We start from the raw sequence: 13,850 nt of genomic DNA, 5'->3' as shown, positions 1-13,850 counted from the left end.
TTCTTCAGACGCACCTCTGTATGTGTGTGTGGCCCATACACTCTGATGCTGGCTTATCATACTGTGAAAAACACTGCGGACGACAGAGAGGGGAGGGTGCTTTGTCTGACTTTGTAACCAGCGTCTTTTAAAAGAGTTTTTTGGTAGACGCCTTAACAAATGTTATCCTGTGAAAAGTGAAAAAACGAAAGTGCCGGTGTGTGTTAAGAACAGCTGCCTTTGTTTGCCATAAACGGGGTCAAGATATCGTCCTTTCTCTTCCTCGCAGCTCTGCAAACATTCGCTTTTCACTCTTAAAATAGCTGCAGATTATCAGACAGGCAGACCCCGAGACACAACGCTGACCCCGTTCATCGTCTCAGAGATGCCTCTCCAACGGAACAGCCAATGGGTGAGCATTATCTTCATGCCAACAGCCAATCAGTAATACAGAATTTCAAATTTCTAGGAAGAATAGAATGCAACTTGGTTGTGTTTTTTTCTCTTCAGTTTTTGAAGATATTTTTTATTGTGTGATGCGTTTTAGTCAGTTTTGACAGAAAATGCTTCCACTGGTTATAAAGTCAAGCACCGGCAAGAAGTTCCGAGTTTTAAAAAAAGAAAGTTGTAACAAAATAAAAGAGGAAACGAAGCAATCAGACAAACAAATTTCACTCCAAACGCTTCACTGTGCACTTTGATTATCTCTCGGACCTTAGTGCGTCGCTCTGCTTGACTGCTGAACTACATTAACACAACGCTAGATTGCACGTTCTTTCAAGTTTTCAGTATTTTCTTCTAAAGCCTGCGTCTTCAGCTCGGGACATTGCCTCCGTCTACCTGCTCTCCGTGTTACACATAAAACATTTTTTTTATCAAAGCTTATTATTTCTGAGGGTTTTGTAACAAAAACACAAACAGTCCCAGTTTTTCAACCCACAGTCGTTAGCATATATTCATGTATCTCTCACTCGTTTTTTTTAAACCACACATAAAATGGGTTTCAGGTTCCCTGGTCAGACTTGTTCTCCTCCATGCTTTTAAAAGGATGATTTTGGTGAAACTGACCATTTGTAACCTTTTTTCTAGTCTTGTTTAAGTGTAGCAACATTTGTGATCTCAGCACTCTGTGTGCTTTGCCGTGATTCGGTTACATAGTGCTCACAATTAGAGTTGGGCCGATCTCCGGTTTCGCTGGTCCGATCAGGTGTACGAATATACACCGGTTTGATTTTATGAGACGTTCTGGCAAATTAAAAAGTAGCTGACATCAGCAACTTTTGCCCACGGCGTCACTTCGCTAAATCCAGCTTGTATAGAGGGCTACAGAAGAGATGCCTGAAATAAGGTCTGTGGTTAACACAAGCTTAAGAGATTTTAACGTTTTGTGCTATGATATAAAACTTCGGTAAATACCCCACTCATGAATTTTGAAGCTTTCAGATTTCTTAAAAGAGGCGGTTGCTAACGAGTGGCTACATGAGACTACTAAACGTCATCACGCCGACCCGTCCGCCTTTACAGCCTCCCTGTGTATACTCGCGTTCAAGTATCATAAACGTGTGTTTGCCACAGAGCTTATTTTCTGCAATAACCCAAACTCCAATGGAAAAATCCCATTGGCTTTTTGTCAAGGGAACCAGGGCAATGCTAACTTCCTGTTGGCCTACAAAAATCCATCATCCCTGGAGCACTCTATATTAAAATTTCAGTTCGCTACATTGTCATTCGTGGGGTCTGAGTTAAGTGCGACACCTAGTGGTAAAGTCGGTATACCTGTGTTTGGCTTATTATCAAATCGGTTTGAATATTTTTACACTGGCCCAACCCTACTACTACAAGTGTTTATTTCCAAATATTTTCCTAATGAATCAATAACGCTTTTGAAAAATGCCCAATGTGATGTCATAAAATTGCTTTTTTTTTTTATCACATAAGACAAAGAAAAGCAACAAATCCTTACAATGGAGAAAATGACTTAAAACATCGTTTCACTTGCCAATTATTCTTCCGTTGACGGACTCATTTAATGATCAACTAATCATTTTAGTTTTGATTTTTCACCTTCGACGTACAAAGCTCGGCGAGTGAATCGCAGAGCAAAGGTACAGAGTGCTGAGGTCACACATGGGACTGGTTTAAGTGCTTCATACTCGACCATCTGTATTTACAGAAGGTCCTGGCGTTTCTGTTTACGTACCATTTGGTTTTCCAAAAAGGCTATTTGGTGCACAAGCACGTGGCCCAAAACTCGGTTTTATGTGTGGTCTCAAACACACCATTCGTTTGCTTTTCTTCGCTCCTTTCTCCATTCATAAAAAAGAAAGGGAAAAAAAACACACACTAGCTGACTCTTTGCCCTCCCCTTTCCCCTCCACACCAACTTTGGTCTCTGGTTCTGATCTGTGACATTGCCATTTACACACTGGCAAAAAAAGATGTTCCAGCAAAGCAGAAATAATACAAAAAACCCTCTACAGTTAGTATAAAAGCAAGCCTTTTGTCCTTCTTTTAAGACTACAAAACTGTTTTGTGTCGCTTGTGCCCCACCCTCCCCCTAAACCCTTCAGCAGCAGTCTACATGGAGGAACACTTCATAAAACAAGTGTCCGTTGTCTCGTTATGCTACATTATTTTTGCTTTTTCGTACGGAGAGGGACAGGATAGACACTTGACATCATCTCCTCTTGCATTTACCACAAACAAAAGCTACGAGAAACAAAAGGAAACATCTGAAACATGAAAACGACTTCAGAAACAAACAAAAAAAGGTGGTAATATAATCATCTGAGGTGCAAAATAAAAATAACGGGAAACAAAAAAAAAGAAGATTTGGGAATGTTTTGTCGTCTTCGTCGTCTTTCGCGTGGTTTCTGGTAAAAAGTCTGAGCTGGAGTTTAGGTAGCAGCGGGGTCAATCTGAAACTCTGACGTCTCCTACTCCGTTTCCTTCCTTTCTTTCCTTCAGTCGCTTATTTTTTTTTTCACATTCACAAACATTTAAAACTTCCTTGTGCAAATCAAGCAGTCTTTAGAAAGAATGCCCTCCGAAATTGTTCTTGTAAAAATATATAACTCCAAGGTGGCTGACGTGTGTGTTGCAGCAAGTGTTTAATTCGTTTCTATCTTTATCTTGTCTGGTGTTGGGGTTGCTTTGTATTTCAACCAATCCCCCCTCCCTCCTTCCTTCCTTCACTCGCCCCGTTCTCCATTCCCCAAGAGGGGGTTGGTTTGTTGTCTATGTGGGGGGTTGTGTGGCATTGGGTGGGTGGGGTTCATCTGCGTCCGGAGGGCATCTGTGCGTAGACGGGGTATGCGAGGCGCACGTTGAGCGAGTCATTGTGCTGCACCAGGGAGGTCTGGTGGTAGTGGAGCACCAGGTCCTTCAGGCTGCTGTACAGGTTGTAGGGCTCAGCGAAGCCAAAGCCGCGTGGTGTGCTGTAAATGACGCAGTGCTTCACTTCGCCTTCGACACTGAGGACACAGAGAAGACGAGTTCAGTCGAGCTGGCTAGTCAGGGATTTAGACGGTAAGTAGTAGTTGAACAGGATATTCGACCTGTCCGCATTTTCAGATAATTTCCTCAAAGCCTCTTTGTTCTTCATTTCCCACAAAGAAACTGATATGACTGACTAAAAGACTATGTCATTTGATAATAATTACAAAGAAATTTGAGACAGTTGTACACTGTCATTGGTACACTTTTGATATATTGATTCCAATACATTGTTAGTGTAATGTATTGAGCAGGGCTGTCAAAGTTAACGCAAATTTGTTTTAACGCCACTAATTTCTTTAATGCAACTTGAGATTTTTAGGTTGTAGCGGGCTCAGTTTTAAAGCTAAAGAGAAGATACTGGTGTCTTCACTCTAAATAACGCTCCAAACTTGCGCTAGATTTTGGTGAGGAAAAACTGGCATGGCCATTTTCAAAGGGGTCTCTTGACCTCTGACCTCAAGTTATGTGAATGAAAATGTGTTCTATGGGTACCCACGAGTCTCCCCTTTACAGATATGCCCACTTTATGATAATCACATGCAGTTTGGGGCAAGTCATAGTCAAGTCAGCACACTGACAGCTGTTGCTGACTGCTGGGCTGCAGTTTGCCATGTTAGGATTTGAGCATATTTTTTATGCTAAATGCAGTACCTGTGAGGGTTTCTGGATGATATTTATCAGGTGATAAATGCTACCTGCTAACCAAGGCTAATGGTCTGCTAACTGAACTACATACATGTCTCCTGAAGGTTGACAATCAATGAAAGTTCATGTAAATGAAGGAAGTCATAATGAAGGAAATATTACAATCGCCTGTATGATGTATTGTGCATCTTGACACTCAAAATGTGTATAATGTGTAATGCAGCCTCTCAAAAAGTGGAAATCGTTTCGACATTTCAGATGCACTAAAGTCATGTCTTGTGTGTACTCACATTACAGAACAGGCGTAGCAGCCCTTTTTGCTGCTCTCCCGGATGAGGAACGCTCCGTCCGGCTTCCCGATGAGCAGCTCCTCCGACTGCGTCCTGTTCAGGTCCCCGACGAACCAGCTCTTCTCATCGTAGTGAGGCAAGTTCTCATCCTCCTCGTTCACAAAGTAGCCTCTGCACCCACACACAACGAGAGATACGTGTTGAACAAGGAGGACTTTATTTAATATTCTCTTAACTTTAAATAAGGACAGATTAAATTAACAACAGTTGCTCTGTGCACACAGGCATATGTACAGTTTGGCAGAGGATAGGAAAAAAAAGTGGAGACTCACTCGTCAGTGTTTTCGTTCTTGATTCCCAGCCAGTCGTTAATTCGTTTTTGACGAACTCCTTTGTGATTGAGCCAGCTAGAGAGAGCGAGAGACAACCAATACTATTAATAGGATGCAGTTTAAAAGGCTTCTTTCATTTACAACATTATTTATGATGCAGTGAACAAACATGAGACTGGACAGAAATCTAATTAGCGAGCCTCCAACAAATGTCTTCACAGAATGAGGCCAGCTCTGCTGCAATGCTGTTCGACTCGTTCCTGGAAGTTAAGTAAGAACTCGCCGCCTGAACTAGACCTTCAGTAACAGTAAACGCAAGTTTCTAATCAAGAAGCGCGACACTCACAGAGCGTCTGCTTTTTTTTGGGGCCTTGGTGCTAAATTGGGTGATGGAATGATATTCTGTGGATTAGCGAAAAATATATATTCCCAGGTTTGGTTATAGTGTGCACAATACAGAATTATAACTCCCAAAAACAGTTGACGTGTAGGGAGGACAAATGTTTTTTCCCCGTTTAGAAGTTGCTGCAGAGCTGGAGGCGAGCGTAGCATATAAGTCTGATCCAAAGTAAACACTTTAAAAGGAAGAACTCGACTTTACCAGACAGTCTGAGGACAACATTAGAGCAGGATTAACAAGTTAGCTGGAAAAATTCTTCCCCTTTCAGACTGACATGCTTGACTTCAGTGAGTCAACACGTGTCAGGAGACATGAGCTAAACCCAAGTTCAACCCAGGTCTCCAAATGGTCTGATGCAAGGGAGGTTTGAATGACATTTGACTATTCTGACTAGGGGTGGGAATCACCAGAGGCCCCACAATATCATATTATCAAGATACTTAAAGCCAAGTTCACACTACACGACTTTCAAAGTCGTCAGATCGCTGTACTGTTCACACTACACAATTTGCTGTCTTGTAATCGTGAGTCTTTAATCGTCTCTAGTCGTTATGGTTTTCACACTACGTGACTGAGCGCTGACAGGGGGTCACACACTACAAGATCTTACTGCGTGTGTTGCAAATGCAACACACATAGTAAGTTCCTCTTGTTACAGGCGACCCCTCCTCTACCAGGTTTCTCTCATTGGCTGTAGCTCATGGCCAGAGTCCCCGACAGGTCCACATATTTAGCATGCTAGATATCTGGAATGTGTCTGAGGCATCGGTGAGCCTCTAGACTCGTCTTTGAGCGGCTCACACATGACGCTTGAACGCCGATGTGTGCTCTGATCTGGGGCTTTTGCAGGGAGCGGAAAATCAGGGTTAAAATTGTGTCGTGTGAACTATAGGCATTAGTCACGATACGATCTTATTGCGATTTTACGATATGCTGAGTGTTGCAATAAGATATGAAAATCCAATCGATTCTTTAGGTTTTCTAGTTTCACCTACCAATATCTTCACTTTAAGACTAGCTTTAAGACTGAGCCCACTACAACCTCTGTAAGACAGAATAGCAACAAGACCTGCCAGATTGTTTAGAGGTTAAAAGTTTATTTATTAAAAGATCAATACTTGACGTCCGTGTATCGATACAATATTGCAACGCAAAATACCGCGATACTATGCTGTATCAATTTTTCCCTCCACCCCTAATTCTGGGTGAGATTAAACACAGTTATCATAATCATGCTTCCTGAAACAAACCACTATATTTTCTGGATACAACAGACACAGCCTCTGAGTCTAACTCTCATCTACAGGGAACTCATAGCTTCTCTAGTTTTGATAATAAACAAATTGTAAATAAACTGCATCACCTGAACTGACAAACAGGACTAGGTTTGTCTGACCGCATCAAAACCAAGATGCTCTTTTTTCCCAGCGCCATGGTTAATAAATATATTTCCCACTCTGTTTAATAAACTGAGCAACAGGGTGTCTGCCTGCTGTACTAACAACCAATCATGTCTTGTGTACTTACACTAGGTACTGGTCCCTGATCTTGCGGAGCTGTATGAGGTCGGGCTTCAGGCTGTTCATCTTTTTGTCGGTCTCTCGGTTGTCCATGGCTTGCGTCTTCAGGTCCTGCTCCAGCCGCACCTTGCTGTCGTGGATCTCTCCGAGGCGAGACTTGAGCTTCTCGTAGTTCATCATGATCCTCTCGATCTCCTTGTCGTTGCCCTCGCGGCGGAAGCGCTCGATGTAGTCCTTGCTGTAGCGCTCCTGCGTGTGGCACTGCTCCTCGAAGATCTTGATGGTCTCGTTGAAGGCTTCGATGGCCGTCCGCTTCATCTGGATCTCCTGAGGGGGGGAGAGAAGAGGATGCGAGTGAGGGGACATGATGGGAAACTTGCATTTTTTTCTGTTAAAACCATAAAAACAGTAAAACGTAAAACGGCAGTAGGCAGAATATTTTTGGCAACAATTCCATAATAACCTTTCAGCATATTGTAATTCCAGTGTCCTGAGAGAAAACTAGACTTCTGCACCTCCTCATGGCTCTGTTTTCAGAATTTAAAAAATCTAGCCGTGATGGGAGACTTTGGCCAATCAGTTCATTTCAGAGAGAGAGCGTTGCTATTGGCTGTTCATTCAACAGTGGCAGCTCTCAATCACTCGTGAACGAACAGTCAAACTAGGAATCGCTGATGAAATATGAATTGATATTCTATTACTGTAATGCTTATTTCTCTCCTGAAATGTTTTCAGAAACATCTTGTAGTGTACTGTTTAGCTGTAAAATGAGAAAGTTTGCTCCGGCTGGTGGGCGGGGCTTGGTATTTCCCCAACTGATCTCAACATGGCTGTTGGGTCACAAACTTTCTCATTTTACAGCTAAAAAGTACACTACAAGATGATTCTGAAAACATTTTACGTGATAAAAAAGCATTACAGTAACGGAATATTGATTCATATTTGATAAGCGCTGCCTAGTTTGACCGTTTGATCGGAGTTCGCGAGTGATTGACAGCTGCTCAGAGACGGCAAGGCTCCAGCTCGGATCTGATTGGTTGTTTTCCTCCAGTCTGTGGAATCTTGCAGATGCCATTAGGAGCACCGGAGGACACAGAGGCAAATATTTTTTTTCAGATTACCTGTCTCATGAACTACTGTCAGGATATAGTGACCGTTTTATAAGAATAACTTTTTTATTTTTTTTTAAATCATATTTGCTCCAATTCTACCCACTGCTGCTTTAAGTCATAATACGAAAGTATGTGTGTACCTGCGACGTCTTGGTGTATTCTTCGTACAGTCTGTCGTACTCTTTGCTCTTCTCCTGGTACTGATTGTGGTATTCCTGCAGTTTCTTCCCCACAGCATCGATATTATCCTCCTTTACCAGCTGGTCCTGAGGGATCGAGGAGGAGAAATGAAAAGCATTAGAGAGCGAGCGGTGCACAGAAACTCAAGACAGGAAGAGGAGGCATGCATGAGTGTGAGACGTGAAAGAATGAAGAGCTATTTGTAATTAGCGACGGAGGAAAAAGTGCATGTGCGTGTTTGCTCCCTTCACCCCTGATTCTGCTTAGCGAGGGTGACTCCTGAACAGGCTCGTTAATTAACCACCCACAATGCCCTGGGCGTATGGCAAGGTGTGCACGCTCGGAGATATTGCATCGCTCTGAGTAATGACTCGCCTGGCAAACGAGTGGAGCGAGGGAGGAAGGGAATAAATGCAACGACGGCCTCTTCGACACCGCGGATGTGTGCAATTATTTAGGGAGCATGGCACGGGGGCCGGGGCAATATTTCAGTGAGCGGAGATCTTGCTGCCGCTGCAGTTTTGAGTGGAAACACCCAGCACGAGCCACCGTGGTACCTCGGTACAGAGGAGGTGGGTGGGGTAGGGGGGAGGCGGGTTAAAGAGGGAACGTGTTGGAAAAGTGTGTCAAATGTAGTAGAAACTGATATCAGCAGATGTGCCACACCAGAGGACACAGCCTTACAAATGAGTCTAATATAAGCTATCTGACAGGTTTTAAACAAATGCAGTTTAATCAAATATTCCAAACCACAGAATACGAACTGAACACACCTGAACTTTAAAGGGATAGTTTGGGTGTGAAGTGGGGTTATATGAGGTAGTGTATTAACTACAGTAGATGACTGTCGGCACTCCCCAGTTTGGAGAAGCAGACAGGAGTTACCATACAGAAGCAAAGCAATGCACGGCTGTGGACAGGGCCAGCAGCAAATTGTATTTTAGCCACCGAAAAGAAAGGCCGTCAGACAGTTCTTTATGACGGGGAACTGAAGCCTCTACATCCATCTATGCTCTCGCCAAAGCCACAAGACTCCATTGAAAAAAAAAAAAAACAGCAATTTTTCACAGAACAAGGGGGGGGTTGCCGTGACTTGCTGTGATTATGTGACCTTGGTGAATCCAAACTAACAAAAGTCACACAATAGCAAACAAACTATCCGATCGAGGCAGCGGTAGACCAGCAACTCCTGTGTTCTGTGAGGTAAAATTACTGTTTTTTTCAATAAAGTCTGGTTGCTTTGGCGAGAGCATAGATAACAGCTTCAGTTCCCCGTCAGAAACATAGACTGTATAGCTGTCTCACAGCAAGGTAAAATGTTCTAAATATAGGGTGCACTTAAACAGATTTTTTTCAGGTGGCTAAAATACGTTTTGCTGCCGGCCCCGTCCACAGCAGTACATTGCTTTGCTCTTGTGTCGGAACTCCAGTCTGTTTGTCTTCACTGGGGGCGTGCCGACCGTCATTTACTGTAGGTAATACACTGACTATGGATAAGTACCTCATACAAACCCACTTCAAAACACCTGAACTAAAGCCATCAACTGCATACATGTCATTCAAAAACCATGGGCATAAATCTGCTGCTAAAACAACCTCAATTCTTCTGGTTTCAGGCTTTCCACCAGATGTTGAACTTGCAGCAGGGTGTTACTCCCATTCAGAGACAAGCTCACATCAACAAGTACTGTTTTTTTCCTACAATAAAGCCGATTGCCTCAACTGAGATTAAAGACCCTGAATTTTTCTTTTAAATAAAGTCATAAACAGACAGTGTGTGTGTGTGTGTGTGTGTGTGCATACCTGCTGGAAGCGGGAGATGGGGTACATGAGTTTGACGTCCAGCTTTGTGTTGTACTGAGCCAGAGACTCGTGTCTGTAGTGGCTGATGAGCTCCACTACCGAGCCGAACGTCAGGGGGTCGGAGAAGCCATACTTCCCGTCCCGATGGTAGATCTTTATCAGCTTGTTGTTGCCCCCTTTCCTGAACACGAAAAGGAAAAAAAAAAGAGGGGATACAGGCAAGAAAATGAGTACATATTTAAACCTTTATAGCGAATATATATGCATCTCAAAACAGATGCTTCTCCTTAATATTCACACTTTTAACAGCTTCTAGTTCAGGCTCAGTTCCCCTCTCAAGCACTTTATTTCCAGGGCAGTGGGCGATTTGCTCCAATTTACCAGGATGCTGAGTAGGCGAAATGATTCTCAACACATGATTTCCCTCAATCTGTAGTTAACTAGAGGGATGGCTGCATAAAAGTGGAGCAGGAGAAGTAATCTACCATTACTTCCAGCCTCCGTAAATCCCCCTGTGGTTTCAAACACACTCCATTCATGACGCTGACACAATCTAAAGACTGTACCTCAGTGTGAGCGTGTAGTCGCCCTGCATCTTGGTGGAAGCGTCCCGAACCAGGAAGGTCCCATCAGGCATGTCTCTGAGTTTATCATTCACCTCCTCCCTGAAGGGAAAACACAAAAAGAATAGAGTTTGAGTTTTGTTGAGTGATCTGTGTACAGATGGTGTTTAATTGAAAAGTCTGCCTCCAATTATCAGCGGCAGGCAGATGAGGACTTTACCCGCAGCCACAAACAGACACCTCAAAGTAAATAGTCCATCAATTAAAAGATATAGGGAGTGACTGGGCAGACTGGTCCCAGCCAACAGCGTCTCTGCTCTAGATGTGTGTGTGTGTGTTTAAGGTGGAAGACTGGCTGTCTGCACTGTAGGTGTGGTTATCATCTGAGTATGTGTGGATTGTGGCTGAGAGCTAACCTGCACTTAGGAAGGTAAAGCAGCAGTGATAAAAGCCCAAGACTCATCATTTTTTACAGATGTAAACTATGAAAACACATTTTATGAAAAGGATTCCTGGTGTTCTGAAGCTCACCTCCAAGGAAACTGGGAGATTTGAGGGCTCTATAGCAACAACCAGGGAGTTTATATTTAAAGTATTTACTGAATACTAAATCATGACTGTGATTATTATTATTTATTTCTTTTATAAGGATCTGTGAGAAGACATAATCGGCCCAGCTGATGTATCACTCAGTCACAACATCTTAAGACACAGCATGTATGTGTTGAGTGTGTGTTACCTGGATATGTCGCCCCAGTACCACTCGGCCTCTTGCAATGATCCTCCTGCTCCTCCGTCCTTGGTGCCATTGCTGCTGCCCCCTCCCACCCCGACCGAGGAGGGCTGCTGTGGCTTCGCTGGCTTCGGAGGAAGAGCTGGAGGAGACAAAGAGACAATACGTTACTACTGAAAAAGAGTTGGTATATACGCTGTGTAACATGAACTTTGCGGCAGAGCTGTAGAAAACACAAAAAAACGTCCATCCATGACTGCAGATGGAAAGGAAGCGAAGCACTGTTACACTACTCGAGTTCAAACTTTCATTACTTTCGAGTTTCCTGCGACCTATTATACAAACAATTACACCAGAAAAAGGCCTTTCCATTTATCCCAGAACATGCACACATACTTCATATGCAAATGATAACACAGGACCTGTTTTTACATCTCCACACAAATGCAGCGGCGGTGCAGTTGGTGACCGTATTGTTATTAATCACACAGGCAAACAGCGGCTTGACAAATACAGCCCATACATCATCACAGTAATTATTCTGTCATGAACCACATGCAACACACACACACACACACACACACACACACACACACACACACACACACACACACACACACACACACACACACACACACACACACACACACACACACACACACACACACACACACACACACACACACACACACACACACACGCACACACACGCACACACGCACACACACGCACGCACGCTTAGGAGTCTTAGGGCAGAGTGAAAGTAATTGGCTGCCTGTAAGGATGAGACATCTTAGGTCCTGAGGAGGGAGAGGGAAGTTTGTTACAACTGCCAACACTCTTCTTTTCATAGAGTTTCTCCCGTCTTTGAACACATCCTCCCACTGAGCTGCTGCAGGGTAACCTCCTATTGTTGATATCACAGCAGATCATGTTAAACTTGACTTTTAGCATATGGTTTGCACTCTGCATCATATCTATGACTGATGCTCTTATTACAAACAAAAGCAACAACTTATTATTGGCTAGGATCACTCATTAAATAGACTCTATTTCTGTGAACTTGTTTTGCCATCCTTGTGAATTCCTAATTATTCACTGTGTCTGTGTGTGGTGAATGCAATTTGTGAAATACTGTGCAGCCCAATTGTGTAAGCCTAAAAGATTTTCTCTTAAATGTACTGTTTAAAAAGCCTGCATTTTTGTATTTCTCAAATGTTATCAATTTAGAAGGGCAATCAGGCAATCCACAAAACCAGAAATGCACATTGCCCAGTGCAACAGTTTGGCATAGACTGTCTGTGTTTATATTTGTAATCTTCTTTTATTTATTCATTGAACACGTAAAAAATATACATAATTTGCCTGAATCAAATAAATAAAGTCTAAAACATCATCGACATCATTAAACATTTGGAAAGTTTGGCTACTTTTGTTAAATTAAAAAAGGGGGTTTGTAGAAAACAAATCCTCAAAAGTAAGGTATGAAAAATAGTACTAATCACAGAAAATCTCAAACAATATCTGGTCCTACTAATGAAATGACCCGTCACTCAACATTGGAATAATGGCAGCATCAAATCTTTTGGTCTTTTAAAGTGCAGAGAACATTTTGTTAGCATTTAAATCACAGACTGCACCTTTAAGTTTGGATAATAACAACAAAACCAGAGCTGAAGGTAAATTCAGCCTGAGCGAATGCTAAACAGCCTAACAAACAGAAGCTCTTGTGTTTGCTGCCATGCTGTGTGCCAGACAGACAGAGCTAGCCTGAATATGACCCACAATACCAAAACACACCACACACACATATATATATATATATAAATATATATATATATATATTTGAGCAGACCAAGGTTTTTAAGAGTCTCCAGGCACATCTGGATACAGTTTAAGCAACAGCAGTGTAATTACTGGAGAGCTCCTACATCACAAATCAGTTTACGCTCACACACACACACACACACACACACATACTGTAAGCACACGGAGGACTGATGTGGACAGCGTCCTTTAAAAAGAGGGAAAGTCCGCTGATGAGTGTACCCAGAAATGCCACCGGGGGAGCGTTCTCCTTCAGCTGGAGCGTCCCGGAACATTCTGGCCTCACAAATTACCAGACGACACGCACACATGGATGACAGAGAGAGACAGACGGGGGAATTCCCATAATGCACTGGGAGAACTGAATAAAGCTGGAGAAATGATGCCCAATATGATATGATGTAATGGCGAAAAAAAACATTAGCAAACAGCTGCTACTTCCACACATAGCAGACACATAGCAACATTAGCATCTCATTAGCAGTAGAGTGGTGTTTCTGTCCACCTGATGAATGTAAGTCCAATATTCACTCTAATTTGAGCTGTGGTTTGCTGGTTTGGACCATAGCAGCCACCAGGGGGCCACTAAACTAGCTAATGTTAAGTGTGTTATTTTGTCACAATTATACTTTTAAAGGTGCAGTGTGTAGGATTTGGCGACATCTAGCGGTGAGATTGCAGATTGCAACCACAAAACGCGAATGGCCCCATCTAGTGCCAGTGTTTGGTTTGTCCATTCTGGGCTACCGTAGAAACATGGCGGCCGACTCCAGGAAGAGGGTGCGCTCCGTATGTAGATAAAATTCTCATTCTAAGCTAACGAAAACACAACAATTCTTTTTTTCAGGTGATTATACGGTAAAAAAAACGAACATATTAAGATTAAATACCATTTCTGCACAATAGATCCCGCTAAATGTTACACATGGTTCCTTTAAGAACATTTATGGAGCTGTTTTGAAATATTT

The 13,850-nt window shown here is 42.8% G+C and overlaps 1 protein-coding gene across 5 annotated transcripts in view; it reads right to left on the bottom strand.

Annotated features, from left to right (window-relative positions):
• Nucleotides 1-1,987: 1,987 nt before the first annotated feature.
• The window catches only part of pik3r3b (phosphoinositide-3-kinase, regulatory subunit 3b (gamma)), a 253,737-nt gene continuing 241,874 nt past the window's right edge, over nt 1,988-13,850 (bottom strand). For all 5 annotated transcript variants that reach the window (XM_037770657.1, XM_037770656.1, XM_037770658.1 and 2 more), the window contains 8 exons: nt 11,062-11,197; nt 10,326-10,424; nt 9,760-9,940; nt 7,917-8,042; nt 6,672-6,991; nt 4,745-4,819; nt 4,413-4,583; nt 1,988-3,452 (listed from right to left, as the gene is read on the bottom strand). In XM_037770657.1, the coding sequence (XP_037626585.1) occupies nt 3,254-3,452; nt 4,413-4,583; nt 4,745-4,819; nt 6,672-6,991; nt 7,917-8,042; nt 9,760-9,940; nt 10,326-10,424; nt 11,062-11,197 (1,307 nt within the window). In that variant the 3' untranslated portion in view covers nt 1,988-3,253. The remainder of the gene's footprint in view (nt 3,453-4,412; nt 4,584-4,744; nt 4,820-6,671; nt 6,992-7,916; nt 8,043-9,759; nt 9,941-10,325; nt 10,425-11,061; nt 11,198-13,850) is intronic.

This window comes from Sebastes umbrosus, chromosome 5 (assembly GCF_015220745.1).
Source record: "Sebastes umbrosus isolate fSebUmb1 chromosome 5, fSebUmb1.pri, whole genome shotgun sequence".
Lineage (NCBI taxonomy): Eukaryota > Metazoa > Chordata > Actinopteri > Perciformes > Sebastidae > Sebastes > Sebastes umbrosus.
This window is presented reverse-complemented; position numbering and strand designations above follow the sequence as displayed.